The sequence below is a fragment of the Apiospora aurea genome (assembly GCF_038362705.1).
Source record: "Apiospora aurea strain CBS 24483 chromosome Unknown utg000006l_segment0_segment0, whole genome shotgun sequence".
NCBI classification, from domain to species: Eukaryota; Fungi; Ascomycota; class Sordariomycetes; order Amphisphaeriales; family Apiosporaceae; genus Apiospora; species Apiospora aurea.
The window spans coordinates 2272024-2287770 of record NW_027117393.1 but is presented as its reverse complement, the minus strand read 5'-3'; the positions used below and the strand labels follow the sequence as shown (position 1 = coordinate 2287770).

General features: G+C 53.9%; 6 protein-coding genes across 6 annotated transcripts; 3 read left to right on the top strand and 3 right to left on the bottom strand.

The window, feature by feature from the left end:
- Window positions 1–1600: 1600 nt before the first annotated feature.
- Window positions 1601–3160, bottom strand: PG986_009286 (uncharacterized protein; the record flags this gene model as incomplete). The annotated part of the gene is made up of 2 exons (XM_066845508.1): window positions 1601–2746; window positions 2807–3160. 2 exons carry the CDS (start codon window positions 3158–3160, stop codon window positions 1601–1603), a joined length of 1500 nt encoding a protein of 499 aa, XP_066697906.1.
- A 1036-nt stretch (window positions 3161–4196) lies between these two features.
- On the bottom strand, window positions 4197–4692 carry PG986_009285 (uncharacterized protein; the record flags this gene model as incomplete). The annotated part of the gene is made up of 3 exons (XM_066845507.1): window positions 4197–4473; window positions 4520–4537; window positions 4580–4692. The coding sequence occupies 3 exons, from the start codon at window positions 4690–4692 to the stop codon at window positions 4197–4199; spliced, it is 408 nt and encodes a 135-aa protein (XP_066697905.1).
- Window positions 4693–5672: 980 nt separating this feature from the next.
- PG986_009284 (heat-shock hsp60) lies at window positions 5673–7591 on the top strand (the record flags this gene model as incomplete). Its single annotated transcript, XM_066845506.1, has 3 exons — window positions 5673–5776; window positions 5845–5986; window positions 6078–7591. The coding sequence occupies exons 1-3, from the start codon at window positions 5675–5677 to the stop codon at window positions 7589–7591; spliced, it is 1758 nt and encodes a 585-aa protein (XP_066697904.1). The 5' UTR covers window positions 5673–5674.
- Window positions 7592–9238: 1647 nt separating this feature from the next.
- Window positions 9239–10097, top strand: PG986_009283 (cofilin; the record flags this gene model as incomplete). Its single annotated transcript, XM_066845505.1, has 5 exons — window positions 9239–9241; window positions 9307–9317; window positions 9508–9691; window positions 9749–9871; window positions 9957–10097. 5 exons carry the CDS (start codon window positions 9239–9241, stop codon window positions 10095–10097), a joined length of 462 nt encoding a protein of 153 aa, XP_066697903.1.
- Window positions 10098–10519: 422 nt separating this feature from the next.
- PG986_009282 (uncharacterized protein) lies at window positions 10520–11396 on the bottom strand (the record flags this gene model as incomplete). The annotated part of the gene is given in 3 exon segments (XM_066845504.1): window positions 10520–10756; window positions 10773–11095; window positions 11156–11396. 3 exon segments carry the CDS (start codon window positions 11394–11396, stop codon window positions 10520–10522), a joined length of 801 nt encoding a protein of 266 aa, XP_066697902.1.
- Window positions 11397–13591: 2195 nt separating this feature from the next.
- On the top strand, window positions 13592–14707 carry PG986_009281 (uncharacterized protein; the record flags this gene model as incomplete). Its single annotated transcript, XM_066845503.1, has 3 exons — window positions 13592–13766; window positions 13838–14051; window positions 14134–14707. The coding sequence occupies 3 exons, from the start codon at window positions 13592–13594 to the stop codon at window positions 14705–14707; spliced, it is 963 nt and encodes a 320-aa protein (XP_066697901.1).
- Between the last annotated feature and the right edge of the window lie 1040 nt (window positions 14708–15747).

The following is a 15747-nucleotide window of genomic DNA, read 5'->3' as shown; positions in this document are numbered from 1 at the left end:
TGCTTCCCTCTCACATCACAATCTAGAATAACCAGGATCGGTTTCGTTATTGCCTTACATCAACACGTCTTCGCAGGTTCCCTCGCATAGGGTTTATGAGCTGAAGGTGCCTCCGCTCCGCCCCTGACCGCGCCCCATAATTTCCTTCCTCCCCCCTTTTCCGCTGGCGTAGTCAACATAGCCAAGCAGTCTTACAATGGTGCCTCTAGCAGTCTCACCGAATGATTGCCAACGGAATACCTGGATATCTGCCAACCGAACTGCTGATAGTGGCATGTCTGGGCAATTGGCACCCTTATCCCAGACTTGGAAGCACCAGATACCGTAGAAGGATAACTGAGCGCAGCTGCAGAACAATAGAAACGACAAATGCATGAGACTACACTATGAATTAGGTAGATCGATGCTAGACATTACATCCAGAAAATTCGTCGAGGCCCGTTGAATCGAGTCGGGTCATGTTCATTCGGTTAGGTTAAGTGGCAGGACTGAAGTATAGGAGCACCTCTATCCTAGGTCGATAGATAAACAGATAACGCGAGGTAAGATAATCCATGGATCAGAATTCATTCTATATATACTTATGTGCAGGCCAGCCCGGTGCTCGATGGACTTAACTGGATGGAATGGAGTGGCGGGGAAAGTAAAGGTGAAAGTGAAGATAAAGTAGCTGGTACTTGAGTAATAGGGGGAGTGAACGGTGGGGCATAACGAATAAAGCCCAGTTGATAAGTTGGAAGTTTGGTTTACCTGTAGGCGTATGTTTCCAGATAGATGCTTCTTTTCCCAACAAATAATCAAGTGGCATAGGTGGTCGAGTGGTTGAATATCTGACCGTGTCCTCCCCCGAGGGACCAAAGGACGTGGTTTCGAGTGTGGTAGTGGTGTGAAATCTGATTTCATGTCCACAGTGAATCCCAAGACCCGCCGGGGGTTCGAGTGCAACCAAGATGGGTAAGAGTCGCTGTGCGCAATGATCTCATTGTCGATAAGGAATTGATTCACTTCCACAAGTGAGATACGGGATATCTCTGGGTGCAGTGCGTTCAACCACAAGCCTCCCTTGCCTGGTGTTTTTTCCCTCCCCTTCTTCCTTTACCCCCTTTATCTCTTGTCCTTGCTGGCTCCATCTGCCTTTTGCATAGTCGACGATTCGACTCCAGTTGAAGAGTTGAAAGGGTCCTTGGGTACACGTTCCTAAATAGAGGCAGGCCTCTTTTCCCAATTGGCGTTTGGACACCACCATATGGCACGGGTGGTCGAGTGGTTGGATTTACAACCTCCGTCGGCTTCGCAGTTCAAGTCTGGGTCTCACCAGGATGTGATTCTGAACATGGTAGTGGCTGAGGTCAGAATCCGACTGGACTGGCTTATCTCTACAGTAAATCCGTGGCACCCTTGACTCTGGCTCCTGGGCTTGGACCCTTGTCCACGAGCAAAATCACTTTGATATTATTGTATTACTACGTGCTATCTGGGAGATTCGTCTACCTAAGATAGAGGTGCTGTGTCCTGTCCATCGGGTCTTTCCCGACCTAGTGAACATGAGAACCCTTATGGGTTGGATAAAATATCGTGTATTGAGACCGACTTCCGTATCTTAATCACGGTAGTGGACATTGGCTTTCTTCAGCCACGGCGCTCCAACCTCGACGTGCTGTTCGACGAGGTCTTTGGCGCGTTGCCCTATGCTGCGTATCGCCCGGGGACCAACGGTGAAGCCATCCCAGAACAAATAGTCCTCGACGTCTGCGCAGGGCACCATTTCCACCGTACCGGAGACTGTTTTTGCTGCTGTTGTTGTAGTGGTGTTCGGTCGCAGGCAGGCCTCCTCCACCTGGCCGAAGGCCTGGTCTGCGGGCATCTTGCCCATGCCCCTACCGTCTTCGAGTCCTGAGTCCTTTAGCTGCCGATCGGCAATGAGCTCCAGCAGGTACTTAGACACGTTGGGATTGATGACCTCCCGTCTCGAGCCGATCCCATGTAGCACGTTGCGATCGCTTCCATTGCCGTTTTCGTCGTCTGATTTCGCATCACTAGTGGACGCCACCTCGACGGTCGGCGTGTTCATCGCCAGCCATCGCTCCGTCATGCTGTCCATCCAGTTGTCCCAGTGCTTGGTCAGATACGCCGCGTTGCGTAGCTCGTCGGCCTGGGTGTGGGGAGGCGGGGGCCGGAAGCGCGACGTCTCAAAGCCCGGGGTGACGGATACGTCGAAGAGGCGCGGGATGAGCACGCGGAAGGGCCTACCGCTGTTCTCTTCGGAGGAGGCGGCAGCGGCCGGCATGCTTCTTCTTCTAGCGCGCCACTTCGTTTCGGGGTGATGATGATGCTCGGCGTCGCCCGGGTCCGGCTGGCCTTCCCGGGAGGCTTGGTAGAGCAGGTCGATTTCCTGGAAGATGATGGAGGCGAGCACTTCGATCATCTGGAAGGAGATGTCCTGGGGGAAGGCGGACAGGCGCCACACATCCCAGAAGCCAAAGTCGAAGACCCAGAGGGTGTCTTGCGTTGGATGGGCGGCGGGCTCAGAAGCAAGGAATGTATCGATTTGCTGTTGGAGATCGGGTAGGCGAAGGGGAGCGGGGTATTGGGTGATTAGCCAGCTATAGTCGTAGGCGGCACCGGATGTGATGTTTCTCGAAGCAAGTGTGTGGTTTAAAGTCAACTCATACACAATATTGGATACAACCGATCCTCCTGCCTTGTAGTTAGGAGGTACGTAAGACAGGTAAGACGCGCAGTCCATCTGTAATTCATGTTAGTCCCGTCGATCGCCATCTCCAGCCTGTATAGGTAGGTTTCATACTTCTCGGCAAAGTTCCTCGGTCCAAGATGCACTCTGGTCGTTAAAGTCGACTGACCCCTGGTTGAGCGTGGCGATGTTCCCTCCACCAAACACCACGAGCCTCGGGCCTCGCCCCAGACCGGCCGCGCCGTCCCCAGGTGTCCATTTCAGGGCCTTCAGGTACGATGCGCCGAGATCAAAGAGCCATAGCCGACTTGGCAAGGCATACACCAGAACATAAAAAATGGTGACGGCACCGAGGAGTTGCGGCCATCGGCGGTAGGTTCCTCGAACCGCCATGACGGACAAGAATGATATGACGGCCACGGTCCATTCTTCGGAAGAAACAATCAAGGACTTGTGATTCGAGAGCATGTTTGCGGATGCCAAGACGGAAGAATGCCAAGACGGAAGAGGGTGCGGCGATGACTGGGGCTTGCCAAGGCCCTCTTGGCTCCGGCTTGGAACCTGGAAGGCTAGTGCAAGACTCGTCGTAGTTTCGCCTCGAAGCGGCTGCTGTCGAACCTTCAGAGCTTATACCGACGGACGATCTAGGCTGCTTAAACGTATGTCGGGAGATCCGGACATGGTAAGCAGACTATGGGACGTAGAGGACAAGATGGGCAAGGGGAAAGGACAGTAAAGAAAACCCGAGCATGAATGAGTAGGTCCCTGGACCAGGTCGAGACAGGCCGCGTAGAAATAAATATGTAGCGGTAGGGGCAGAACCCCTGGTGTCCAAGGCTACCTGAAAGGGGGCGTTCGCACTAGTCTTTTACGAAGCGGGCGGTAGTATCAAACTAAACGCAGCCTAGCATCTGAGCGTAGACGTTGGGCGGAAGAACGGAAGAGTCACCTGAGGACAATTTGCCTGACGAGGAGCGCGAGGGTTTCGTGAGCGCGATCGACACAGGTAATGACAGGCAAGGCAATATCGCAGTATGATGCCAGATGGCGAACATTGCCTCATTTCAAGTCTGAAGCTTTGTTGAACTCGTCTGCCTGCTTGAGGAGTATCTGGGTTTAATCCCGCAATGCATGACTTGCCAGTCAGTAAGTGTAAGCTGGGGAAGAACAAGGCTAAGACATTGGGATCCCAGCTGGCCGGATCCCTTTGACAAAAAGCTTGTGTTGGTTTAAGCCGACCTTCATTTCGACTCAAATCCCATATGGCATCTTCAGAAACGGGCAGGGCCGCAAGACCGGCACTTAGCATCATTTCTTCCTTCTCCCGGCTTGAGCCACAAGCCCTGATCCTACCTGGCGTGAAACCCAATTCCTCCCTTTGGCCCGTCATCCTCCCATGACGTTGGGCCGTTTGGCTCAACCGTGTTTTTCGCGTGCCTGTCCTGTGGCAAATCAACAAAACACTACTAAACCATACGCGTGCGAGTCCTCTCTCTCCCACCGTTCAAGACTCGAGCCAACTGCCAACAAGGCCGCACAGCCCAAGTCCAACGAATACCGGCGCTTGAGGGAACCCGGGCCCGCCAACCTCGGGGTCCAGTCCGGCAGTCTCAGGAAACAAGATGGCCGCCAGTCCGGCCAGCCAGTAGACGGAGCCCGTGAAAGCGCTGATGCCCATGTATTCGCGCCGGAGCCGTGGGGTGAGGGGCTTGCGCCATGTGTAGAAGAGCGTGGCAAGCCCCAAGATGACGGACAGGCTGATGGTTTGCGCATTATGGAATCTGCACCCCAAACAATGTGAGACATGTTTATCAGTAACGAACTCACAACGACGAGGGAAGGAGTCTGGAGAGGGTAGGGTTTCCTCTCGAGATGCTCATTGCCTACTTCGCATGCGGTGGCCAATTAGGGTTCTGCATATGCGTGGGGCCCATGTCTGCCATGACGGCCCCGAGCAGCAGACCGACCGAGTCGACCGTGAGAAGCACGCGACCCAGCATGGTTGGTCGTATTATTATATTGATGAATGGTATTGAGTATTATTGCAAGAAGACGTCGATCCCACGAATTGTCAATTATCGCGAAATGCCACGAGTTGAAACCTACGTAGATATATACGCCTGTTTCGACGCTATCGCCTTAGCTGGCGCTCAGCTGAAAACGACCCGAATACGCTTTGTAAGCGATTTCTTTAGACGGCGGTTGTTCTGTACAAAAGCCCGAACCAATGTGGACGTCGGCCGCGGTACGGTCCAAGGTGGATCCCCGTGCCTTCGTGGGAGCAACCGTAGCAGATGATCACGGCAAAGGCGATGGCATACTTTGCGAGACATAGACCGTGAGGCGAGCATGGTACCAGATGCATTGTTCCACCAAACGGGCTTTGCGTACCCGTCTGGCACTTCTCGCCTGTGTCCCGGTAGTATGGAGTTGATCAGCTTCATAGTAGTAAAGCGATCTCGGCCAGAGAAGCACGGCTTTGGAGGGGGCCCGTTCCTTCTGCCCGTAGCTAAAGGGTTCTTTGACTCGACGGGACATTCCCTCTGCCAGTTCTACCTATGTACATGTAGCCCTACATACTAGATTTCGCCCATAGTAGATGCTTATAGTGGACATTGTATTGAAGATGCCGCCTGGTATTGATAACAAGACTGCAACACTGAGCCGCTGGATATGGGGTTTCGCCTGTCAATCCGATGCTGATGTTCCACGATTTTCTATGGTGGGGGAGCTTCTGGCCGGCTAGGCCCGAACGGGTTAGTGTCACAATAGCTGTCCTCGGCTCTGCGCCGATTCCTCCGTTGGGACTAAATTTTCTACGGCTTCGTCACGAACCTCAAAATAAAGGCGAAATCCTCTTCCAGTCCCCAGCACAAACTCAACCGTCTTCTCCTCCCTCTACCCCAATCTCTCTCTCCGCAAACTCCACGCCGCCTCTCCCTTTCTTGTTGTTGCTACTATATCCCACCCTAATTACCAGACATGCAGCGTGCTTTGTCTTCTCGGGCCAGAGCCTCGGCTCTGTCCACTGCTGCCAAGTACAGACTCGGTAGCTCATCACAACAGCTCCGGTTTGCGCACAAGGTTCGTTGCCGTCCAATTCCGCCCTCTGCGGGGTCCATCGTCATGCCATACTAACAGAGAGCAAACAGGAGCTGAAGTTCGGTGTGGAAGCTCGTGCTTCTCTGTTGGCCGGTGTTGACACACTCTCCAAGGCCGTTGCCACCACACTGGGTCCCAAGGGCCGCAATGTCCTGATAGAATCCAGCTACGGTTCGCCAAAGATCACCAAGGGTATGTTTTTACCAAAAAAAAAAAAAAAAAAACCAAGAACTGGCCTACATGTTGCCGTTGCTCTAGAGCCTGTCTGACTGGTCATAATTAGATGGTGTTACCGTTGCGAAGGCTATTACTCTCAAGGACAAGTTCGAGAACCTCGGTGCCAGATTAGTCCAAGATGTTGCCTCGAAAACGAACGAGTCCGCCGGTGATGGTACGACCAGTGCCACCGTCCTGGCCAGTGCTATCTTTAGCGAGACCGTGAAGAACGTGGCCGCCGGCTGCAACCCCATGGACCTGCGCCGTGGTACCCAGGCTGCTGTCAACGCCGTTGTCGAGTACCTCCAGAAGAACAAGAAGGACATCACCACCAGCGCAGAGATTGCCCAGGTCGCTACCATCAGTGCCAACGGCGACACCCACATTGGCAAGCTCATTGCCAATGCCATGGAGAAGGTCGGAAAGGAGGGTGTCATCACCGTCAAGGAGGGCAAGACCATGAACGATGAGCTCGAGGTCACCGAGGGTATGCGCTTCGACCGCGGCTTCGTGTCTCCTTACTTCATCACCGATGCCAAGACCCAAAAGGTTGAGTTCGAGAAGCCCCTGATCCTGCTTTCCGAGAAGAAGATCTCGGCTGTCCAGGACATCATCCCCGCCCTTGAGGTCTCCACCCAGCAGCGACGACCCCTTGTCATCATTGCTGAGGACATTGATGGCGAGGCCCTTGCCGTCTGCATTCTCAACAAGCTCCGTGGCCAGCTCCAGGTCGCTGCTGTCAAGGCCCCTGGCTTCGGTGACAACCGCAAGTCCATCCTTGGCGATCTGGCTGTTCTCACCAACGGTACCGTCTTCTCTGACGAGCTCGACATCAAGCTGGAGAAGGCCACACCCGACATGCTCGGCTCCACCGGTTCCATCACCATCACCAAGGAGGACACCATTATCCTGAACGGTGAGGGCAGCAAGGACAGCATCACCCAGCGATGCGAGCAGATCCGTGGTGTCATGAGCGACCCCACCACCTCCGAGTACGAGAAGGAGAAGCTCCAGGAGCGTCTTGCCAAGCTCTCTGGTGGTGTTGCTGTGATCAAGGTCGGTGGCAACTCCGAGGTTGAGGTCGGCGAGAAGAAGGACCGCTTTGTTGATGCGCTGAACGCCACCCGTGCGGCCGTCGAGGAGGGTATCCTGCCCGGTGGTGGTACTGCTCTGCTCAAGGCTGCCAGCAACGCCCTGAAGGGTGTTGAGGCTGCCAACTTCGACCAGCAGCTTGGTATCAACATCATCAAGAGCGCCATCACCCGCCCCGCTCGCCGTATCGTGGAGAACGCTGGCGAGGAGGGCTCCGTCATTGTTGGCAAGATCATGTCCGATTTCAGCGGTGACTTCAACAAGGGCTTCGATGCCTCCAAGGGCGAGTACGTCGACATGATTGAGGCTGGTATCCTCGACCCCCTCAAGGTCGTGCGAACTGGTCTGGTTGATGCCAGCGGTGTTGCCTCGCTCCTCGGAACCACCGAGGTCGCGATTGTCGAGGCGCCCGAGGAGAAGGGCGCTGCCCCTCCCATGGGAGGTATGGGCGGCATGGGCGGCATGGGTGGCATGGGCGGCATGATGTAAGGAACATACAAGCGTGATTTGTCTTTTCCAATTGTACCAAAAAGGGCATCTGGCTTTGGAGTTTAAAGGAACGGACGAGCGCGGTGGGCTTGTAATCATCTCCTCTCTTCGCCTATGTACCCCTATCTGTATATTTTACGAGTTGATATCCCGTCGGCGTTGCAGAGCTGTATAGTATTAGTCTAGAGAGGACCTTGGCTAAACAAGAGAGCATGCATTGATGATCAAAACCTGGTTGCCTCCTTGAACAGTGACATGCGTGACAGACACGATGAGTTGATTGGGACGGGTACTGACTCCCGTACACACGCATGACTGAACTGACCTATACCGCATCTTTGGCTACGAATTAGTATTATTGTTTTTTCCCATCAGTCGAAAATTAATGTTTCGTCTTTTCGAAGAACGCGGAGGTATTGAGTCCATCTTGTAGCCTGCTGCTACCTTCGTCATGCAGGGTAAAACAGACACGCTTTGAAGGCACGTCTATTTTGTCAGCATGCCCAGTCACCCCCCTTTGTTGGATGACAATGACGCAAGCAGCCCACGTACAACTTAGGTACCCGTTCCGACGATAGATGGGTTTCAAGACCAATTACCCTAGGTTATTAAGCTACAGGTAGGCAACAGTATTATTGGATCGGCCTCCAATAGCCTCCAATACTCTGCGTGCTGTGTTGTCGTTGTGATACCTACCAGTAACTTGAAAACTTACGATCTCTGGGGCTGAACCGAGCACAGGCCATGGCGGCCCCAAATTGCTGAGGCAACGACCACTTGTCCCCTGCCGTTTGTCCACTCGGTGCTCGTCCAACCCCCCCCACAGCGTCACATTTGTTTCCTACCACGTTGGTCGGGTTGTTTACTTACCTGCTTGCTTTGCTTTGGCCGGGGCCAAGGAAACAAAAGCCCAGAGAAAGCAACAAGGTCGACCCGACGACCCCACCAGGTCACCGACCGACAAGAGCTGCCTTGGCCGTAGTGGGATCCCAGTACCTAAGGTGGTAGCAGCAGTAGTAGTGTCGTTGCGTTGCGTTGCGTTGCGTTGCTCCCCCCCATTTACCCCTCCACCGTAGCCCGCCCAGTGACTGGCCCAGCGCCCAGCCCGTTCAATTGATTTGATACGTTTGTACTAAAATACCTTGGGACTTGGGACTTGGGACTTGGAGGGGGAGACCTTGAGCAGAAAGAGAGGAGACCCAGCAGCAAGCAGGAAAGAAAGCGAGAGAGAGAGAGACGAGCGAGCCCACTCTTTGCTCTTCCGCCTCTCCATATGCGATTGATTGCGACCACCTTACCTGGACTGGCCTTGGGACTAAAAACAACTCTTTCACTCTTCCACCTGTCTAACCTACCTTTTACCGCTCAACTCCAAATTCCCTACCCATCAAGCCCGACCGGCGGCAGAAGCATCTCCTTGCTATTGTAAGAATCTCCTCCTCGACGACACCCTCCAGCAAAAATTTTGCCCTTCCGCAATTTTCCTGTGCACCATTCCGCCAGCCTCCCGACCGCCCTTCTTCATCCACCGTGTGCTGGCCTGTCTCTCCTGAACTACCCCGCTAACCGTCGCCTTCTGCTTCATCACAGCCCAGTCAAGACCGACCAAAAGAGTTTCTTTTGCGCAACGACACATTCACAGCAAAAATGGTAAGCCGCGCCCCGTCAATATGTGCCCAATTCGACACGCAAGGCTAATTCTGGTGTTTACGTAGTCTCAATCAGGGTTCGTCTTCCTTCCTACCTCTCTCTCCTTGCCACAGGAACTGGCTGTTGTGTTGTCGTGTGCTCGTGAGGCTTTGTTGCCACGACCCCACCGAGACCGACCGAGTTTACGGCACACGATCAGCAGCGAGAGCCTGGCACGTTCGCGAAGAAAATGAATAGAGTTTGCGCTGACTCTTCGTGCACCACAGAGCTACCGTCTCGCAGGAGTGCATAACTGCCTTCAACGACCTTAAGCTTAGCAAGAAGTACAAGTACATTGTCTACAAGCTGTCGGACGACAACCGTGAGATCATCGTCGAGGAGGCTTCCGACGACAAGGACTGGGAGAACTTCCGCAGCAAGCTCGTCAACGCCCAAACCAAGTCCAAGAGCGTATGTTTGATTCGGCCCCCACATGTCTCCTTTAACCGCTAACCATGATGCAACCAGGGTTCCGTCGGCAAGGGTCCCCGTTACGCCGTCTACGACTTCGAGTACAACCTCGCCTCCGGTGAGGGCTCCCGCAACAAGATCACATTCATTGCCTGGTCTCCCGATGATGCCGGTGTCATGGTACGTTGCCTATCAGCCACGCGCTCCGTGGCATCCCCACTCCCCCCTCTGGTCTCCACCAGCGAGTTAACCCGTTTCGTTGCAGGCCAAGATGGTGTACGCCTCGTCCAAGGAGGCCCTGAAGCGATCCCTTAACGGCATCGCTACCGAGCTGCAGGCCAACGACCAGGATGATATCGAGTACGACACCGTGCTCAAGATCGTCAGCAAGGGTCTGGCCGGTTAAGGAACTTGACACAACAACACCCCAAGAGATACCAAGAACATAATGGATGAACTGAGATCTCTTACGTGATACAAAGTTGCAGCTGGAGTCTTATGCTGTGCGGGAAGTCTACGACGTTTACGAAACCAAACCCCCCCCAGGCGACCACTTTAAGGACTGAAGATTGGACGGCTAGGCTCTTTGCCTTTCTTCTACTACTATAGGATGGGGGCAATGTAGAAACCGTGATCAAGTTGGGTTCTCTCGAGGCGGCACAAGTTTCTAGATTTGATGTTGGTTGGGGAGGGCCAGTCCCTGCATTAGAGAAAACAAAAACAACCTCTTCTTCACCCGATGCTGGAATGTAGAGCATGGAATATTGCGCTTGCCCCGGTATTTTTTTTTCGTCAATTCATTACTGGATCTCAAAATATGCTCTTTTCTCATCCCTTTGTTTTCCAAGCCGTCTGGAACGTATCAAATATTTTCGTAGCTTCCTTCTCATCCCGTATCCGTTGGAGTAAGAATCCCTTAAGATCGTCCCAGAACTCGGGCGACTGCAGAGTGTCGGAGCCACTAGTACCCTGGGCGACGTCAGCCTGCGCAGCCTCCGCAGTCTTTGGGGTGGAGGCGGAGGGGGGAAGCGGCGGCGGAAGCAGAAGAAGAAGCAGCAGCGACGGCTGCGCCCCCAATAACCATGACGCTGAACTCGAGCGTCGTCGGGCCGCCCTCCTCGGCCAGCTCCTTGAGGACCTTGCTGTCGACGACAGGCTTCTTCTTGTAGAGCATCTTGATCTTCTCGAGCGGGACGCTGCCGGCCAGCTCGGCGGCAACGGCGGACTTGAGGTCGAGCACCGACGTGTTGGGCGTCTGCGACGTGAGCTTGAGGTCCAGCGGCGGGTTGCGCAGCGACTTAACGACGACGATGAAGGAGCGCTCGGAGCCCGGGGGCCGCCGGCGCTGGCGCCGCTGCGGCCTTGGGGCTTGCTCATGGGTTTCGGGGGGCGGGGGAGGGTGTACTGTTGTAGTTTGGGATGTTAGTCAAAGCTGCTGCGGGGGAGGGGGGGTATGGACTGGACGTACGGCAGCGCGGGCTGGGTAGCTCCGCGGATCCTCGACATGGTCGGCCGACAGCTTGACGGGGCGGCTGTCGAGCGCGGCGAGGAACTGCTTGGCGAAGGCGGCTTCGGTCATGGTGGCGAGGTCGCGCGGGTTCGTGCTCAGGGTCGGGAAGGGGTAGGAGGTGTAGAGGGTCTCGGGCGGCGGCGGGGGTCTTTTGTTGTTGTTGTTGTTGTTGTTGTTATTGGCGTTGCTGGCCATATACCTGCTGCTGGCTAAGTAGGTAGGTATTGTCTGGTCTGGTCTGGTAAGGTATGTATGGTGAGACAGGTAGTAAACCAGAAGTGTGGATGTGGATGAGGATGATGATGTTGCGGCTGGAGTGGTGGGGGCTATCAATGTGGGCTGGCTGGCTTTCGCTCACTGAGCGAGCAAGCGAGTTCCAAGCTGCCAAGTTCCCAATGCAATGGGAGGTGGGGGTGCTGTGGCTAAGGTCTTCGGGTGCGTTGTGGCTGGAGGGCTGCTGTCAAATCCGTCTAAACACGGGGAGACGGGATGGTGCTGATCCTTGTTTCTGTACTTCTTTTTGGAAACTGAGCTTTCTAGAATAGATGAGAGGCAGGGCTTTCATTCATCAATGAGGGCAATGCCGTTTCAATCTCATCTTCCCTCCCTCGTTCATATTCGGGCGAGTATTCTGAGTGCCTACCTACTCTTGCACTCATCCTTCTGGCAATGTCCTCTGGCAATATGGATCAGAAGTCTTGCCTCGAGGAAAAAGAACAGTATCCTTGCCCCAAGATGTTGCTTGAAATCCAATGAGCGAGTATCATGCTGCTATTTTCTTTTTCCTTGGACATCTCAAAATGATCTGGCCAGGCAGTTGTCGCGGCGGAACAAGACAAACTCCATCGAGGAAGTCGGATACTGTAGGTCAGTCATTATCTATTTTGTCTGTAAATTTCTCTCTCGTTCCCGCTTTATTGGTGAGGTGTTTTCAAAGAGCGTGTATCTTTGGTTTCGAATGACAGAAACCTCCCTTCGTTGAGGGATCTCCGGAGAACTTCGCCCTTCCATGAAAAGGAAATATGCATGAGGAACAAGAGATTTGCTAGACCAGCCGATTACTTGCACCCGGCTGGAGTCATTGGGTTCTCTTCTCTTATATGATAACCACTTAGGAATCTTCGTGTCTGGTCCGAATTTCACTGGTATATAAAGAAGATTGGGTTGGAAAACTGAAGTACAGACAGTCATTCCAAATCCAGATAACGAATATGTCACTGCCGATTTGGCCCGTTGACTTACAGGCACGCATACCGCTAGATAAACAAACCAAGATTAATCAACAACTAGATCATATATAGAAAGAAGACCCTTAGAGGTGATGATATCATTCAATAAGGCGATCCCTTAGCTTGCCAGCCTCCTGCCACTGCCCGACTGGGATGCTGTGAGGGATAGATGCGGCCGCAGGCTAGGCTGGGGGTTAGCATGACAGCGGGCCATCCCAAAAAGAAAGCCGACTGTCCCCGGCTTGCATCTTGACGATCTAGGCTCGATGTGCTATCCTGCTGGCCCAGAAAGGAAATGAGCTTTCGCCCACGTAGGTATATAAGTCATTCCTCGGCCGGGAAGGGAGTTGCCGCCGGAGTGGTCAGCATCCGGGGTAAGCTAGCGGCTGGCTAGTTCACGATGAACCATTCTCTTTAGGCAGAACTATTGTAAATTGCGCTCTTCTCATTGGTCCCGCCGTGCAGTCTAGCCTTGACTTTGTTCCTTGCAGTCTGTCATCCGGTGTCCATTACCAAGACATCGGGAATCGGCGCGATAGCTTGTTTTGGAACAGGGCAGCGAGTAATCTGGGCGAGAATGCTGGCAAAGCACATACTATAACCGACTCGCGATCTTGGCGCGAGTATACTTGGTTCCCAAGAGGGCGGGCAAGCCCGCTGTCATGTCTCGGAATGACAGCAAATCTCGAGACAGCACACATGCTGTACGGAGAAGATCTCCCGAATACGTTTGCCATTCCTGATTAGCGCGAGTGACTGTGGTTACGGCGAAGAAAAAGGACGCTATAGTCGTGGAGAATGTGGCTAGAGAAACTCTCACATTCTTGCTTTCTTGTTACTGGATTGGGAGGCTTGTCGAGAGACAACCCGGTTGGCAGACACTGCAAGCGCGCCCCCGCGATCGTCATCATCGTAGATGTTCTTAGTCGGCTACTATGACTTCCGGACTAGACCTGCAGCTTAGTATGGTAGGAGATTAGAGGGGAAGAAGAATGCAGGGGAAGTATCAGAGTACATGGCAAGCGGTATAGAGGGAGTGTATAATATCGGGCATTGCCCGCCATCTTTACGAGAGAATTGCTCCAGCTCTGTGTGCATCTTCCCTCTCAATCATCCCAAGACTATACTCTGTTCGCATCGTATATACCCCAAGCCTGCAAAATGCGTTTCTCCAGGATTGCAGCCGTGGCCGCGGCCGCCACTGTCGCCGAGGCTCAACGCCCTACGGACACCTCCATCTGCGACTACTACACCACTGCCTTATTGAAGGAGAACACGGCTAAGAACCAGTACACTCTTCTGACTCTGGTCGTCAACACTGTGGTTATCGGTAACTGTAAGTATTTTCTCTGCAGAGTTGCCTGTACACAAGCTAGTGGCGGTTGCTAACATATCCTCCTCCCACAGATACCATGCCCAATGTCGGCATCAAGGTTCCCGGTATCCTGGCCGCCGGCCAGTACGAAGGCACTGATGTCAACCTCCTGCCGTACTTCACTGGCGAGCTGGCCTCGACGAACCGCGGTGGCAAGTCTGGTGTCTCCGTCAACTTCCTTGACGGCGGTGCTGCCGAGCCCCTGATGAAGAACATGCCCGCCAACGACATGAACTCGAAGCAGTAGTAAGTCACATATCTCTTTACCCATCACCAGAGCCTATTATCGTTGAGAGGCATATAACTGACCAATGTTTCTTTTCTCCAGCTTCCTCCTCACCCATTTGTACCAATTCTTCGGCTCGCTCCTGGGCTGCTCGCAGCAGGGCATGCCCGGCTTCGACGCCTACACGGCCGCGGCCTCCATGTACAAGGTGCACAAGTTCATGGACCTGAACCCGTACGAGGTGGGCTATTTCATCCAGCAGGTGGGCATGGCGGCCGCTTCGTTCGGCGTGGCCGAGGAGGACGTCAAGGCGGTCGGCACGGCGCTCAACTCGCTCTTCGGCTACCGCTGCGCGCCGCCCGCGACCGCCATCAAGGCCCAGGGCCCCGCCCTCCAGAGCATCTGCATCGACGGCGCCTGCCCCGTCTCCCCCATGGCCAACGGCACCTGCGACCCGGCCTACGAGCCCGTCCTCGTCCCCGTCAACACCACCTCCAACGCCACCAAGGCCGCCCCCGGCGCGCAGGGCACCGCCACCATGTCCGGCAGCGGCAGCGGCAGCGGCATGATGCCCACCATGTCCAGCATGCCTAGCGCCGTCCCTACTGCTGGTGCCACCGCCTACGGCGTCAGCTTTGCTGCGGCCGCCGCTGGTGTTGCTGCTCTCCTTATCTAAGAGTTTGATTAATCAGGTGGTAGTGTAACAACCAGTCACGACCCCAAAGATTGCCCTGTATTATAATTTCGGGGTTTGATGTATAGATATACGAATCTTATTCATTGAATGCTTCGTTACTTGAGTAGTTTGTTAATCACTAATGATTGTTTGGAAAGCCTTGTTAGTGTCGTGCATGGCTGTGATCTTGATACATGCCATGTAGTTGTACAGTTTATTTTGGTATTGCCTGTTTGAGTGTCACAAAAGTCTAGCGTTGTTGCCGTCGAAGCAGGTTTTGTCTTTATTTTTAGTTCTTGCCGTGTTCAACCAACTTCACTCTTCATATCCACCTCGAGTCACACACGGAATTGCTCAATACCTCGCTCCTGTCCAATTGCAATCCAAATAACTGTAAATGTTACTGATCCGACATCTGATCTGCACGGCAACAATGGACTCTTCGAAGTCGTTATCTGCCGCTGCATTTCGTTGCAGTCCGTTGCATCGGACCGCTCCAATGATAGCATTATATCCTGGACAAGACCACCTTGGAGCCAGCTGCTAAAAATAATGATCAACACCCTAAGCTACTGCAACTACACCACAACCAGGCGGCTACCGAGCCTCACGCGAATTTGGCCCTGTCAATCCCGCTGATCCATCTACCTAATCCCCGATCCGTGAGCCCGCCTCTGCAGAGCCTAAGCCCCTCCTCATGACTGTTGGTATGCAGTGAGACTCGGGCTGCATGAGAACTGATGCTTCCATGGGAAGACTTGGGCTTGGCACCCTGGGGCCCAACTCCCGAATGGGACGATCGATCCGCGAAAAGGCTGGTCTGTCACCATGCCACCAGCGCAGAACAGGGAGCAACGGACAAGGAAAGGCTGGCCGGTTATACGATTGGGGTGGTAAGCTCCTATGCTTATGGGGACAAGAAATGCAACCCCGCCCTCACCCACCATCCGGATAGGGACGAGTATTGGGGGCTGTCAACATGAAGCCTGTACATATCCGGGAAGTCCATTGGTGCGTTGGACACCGTGCAGACATCCCAT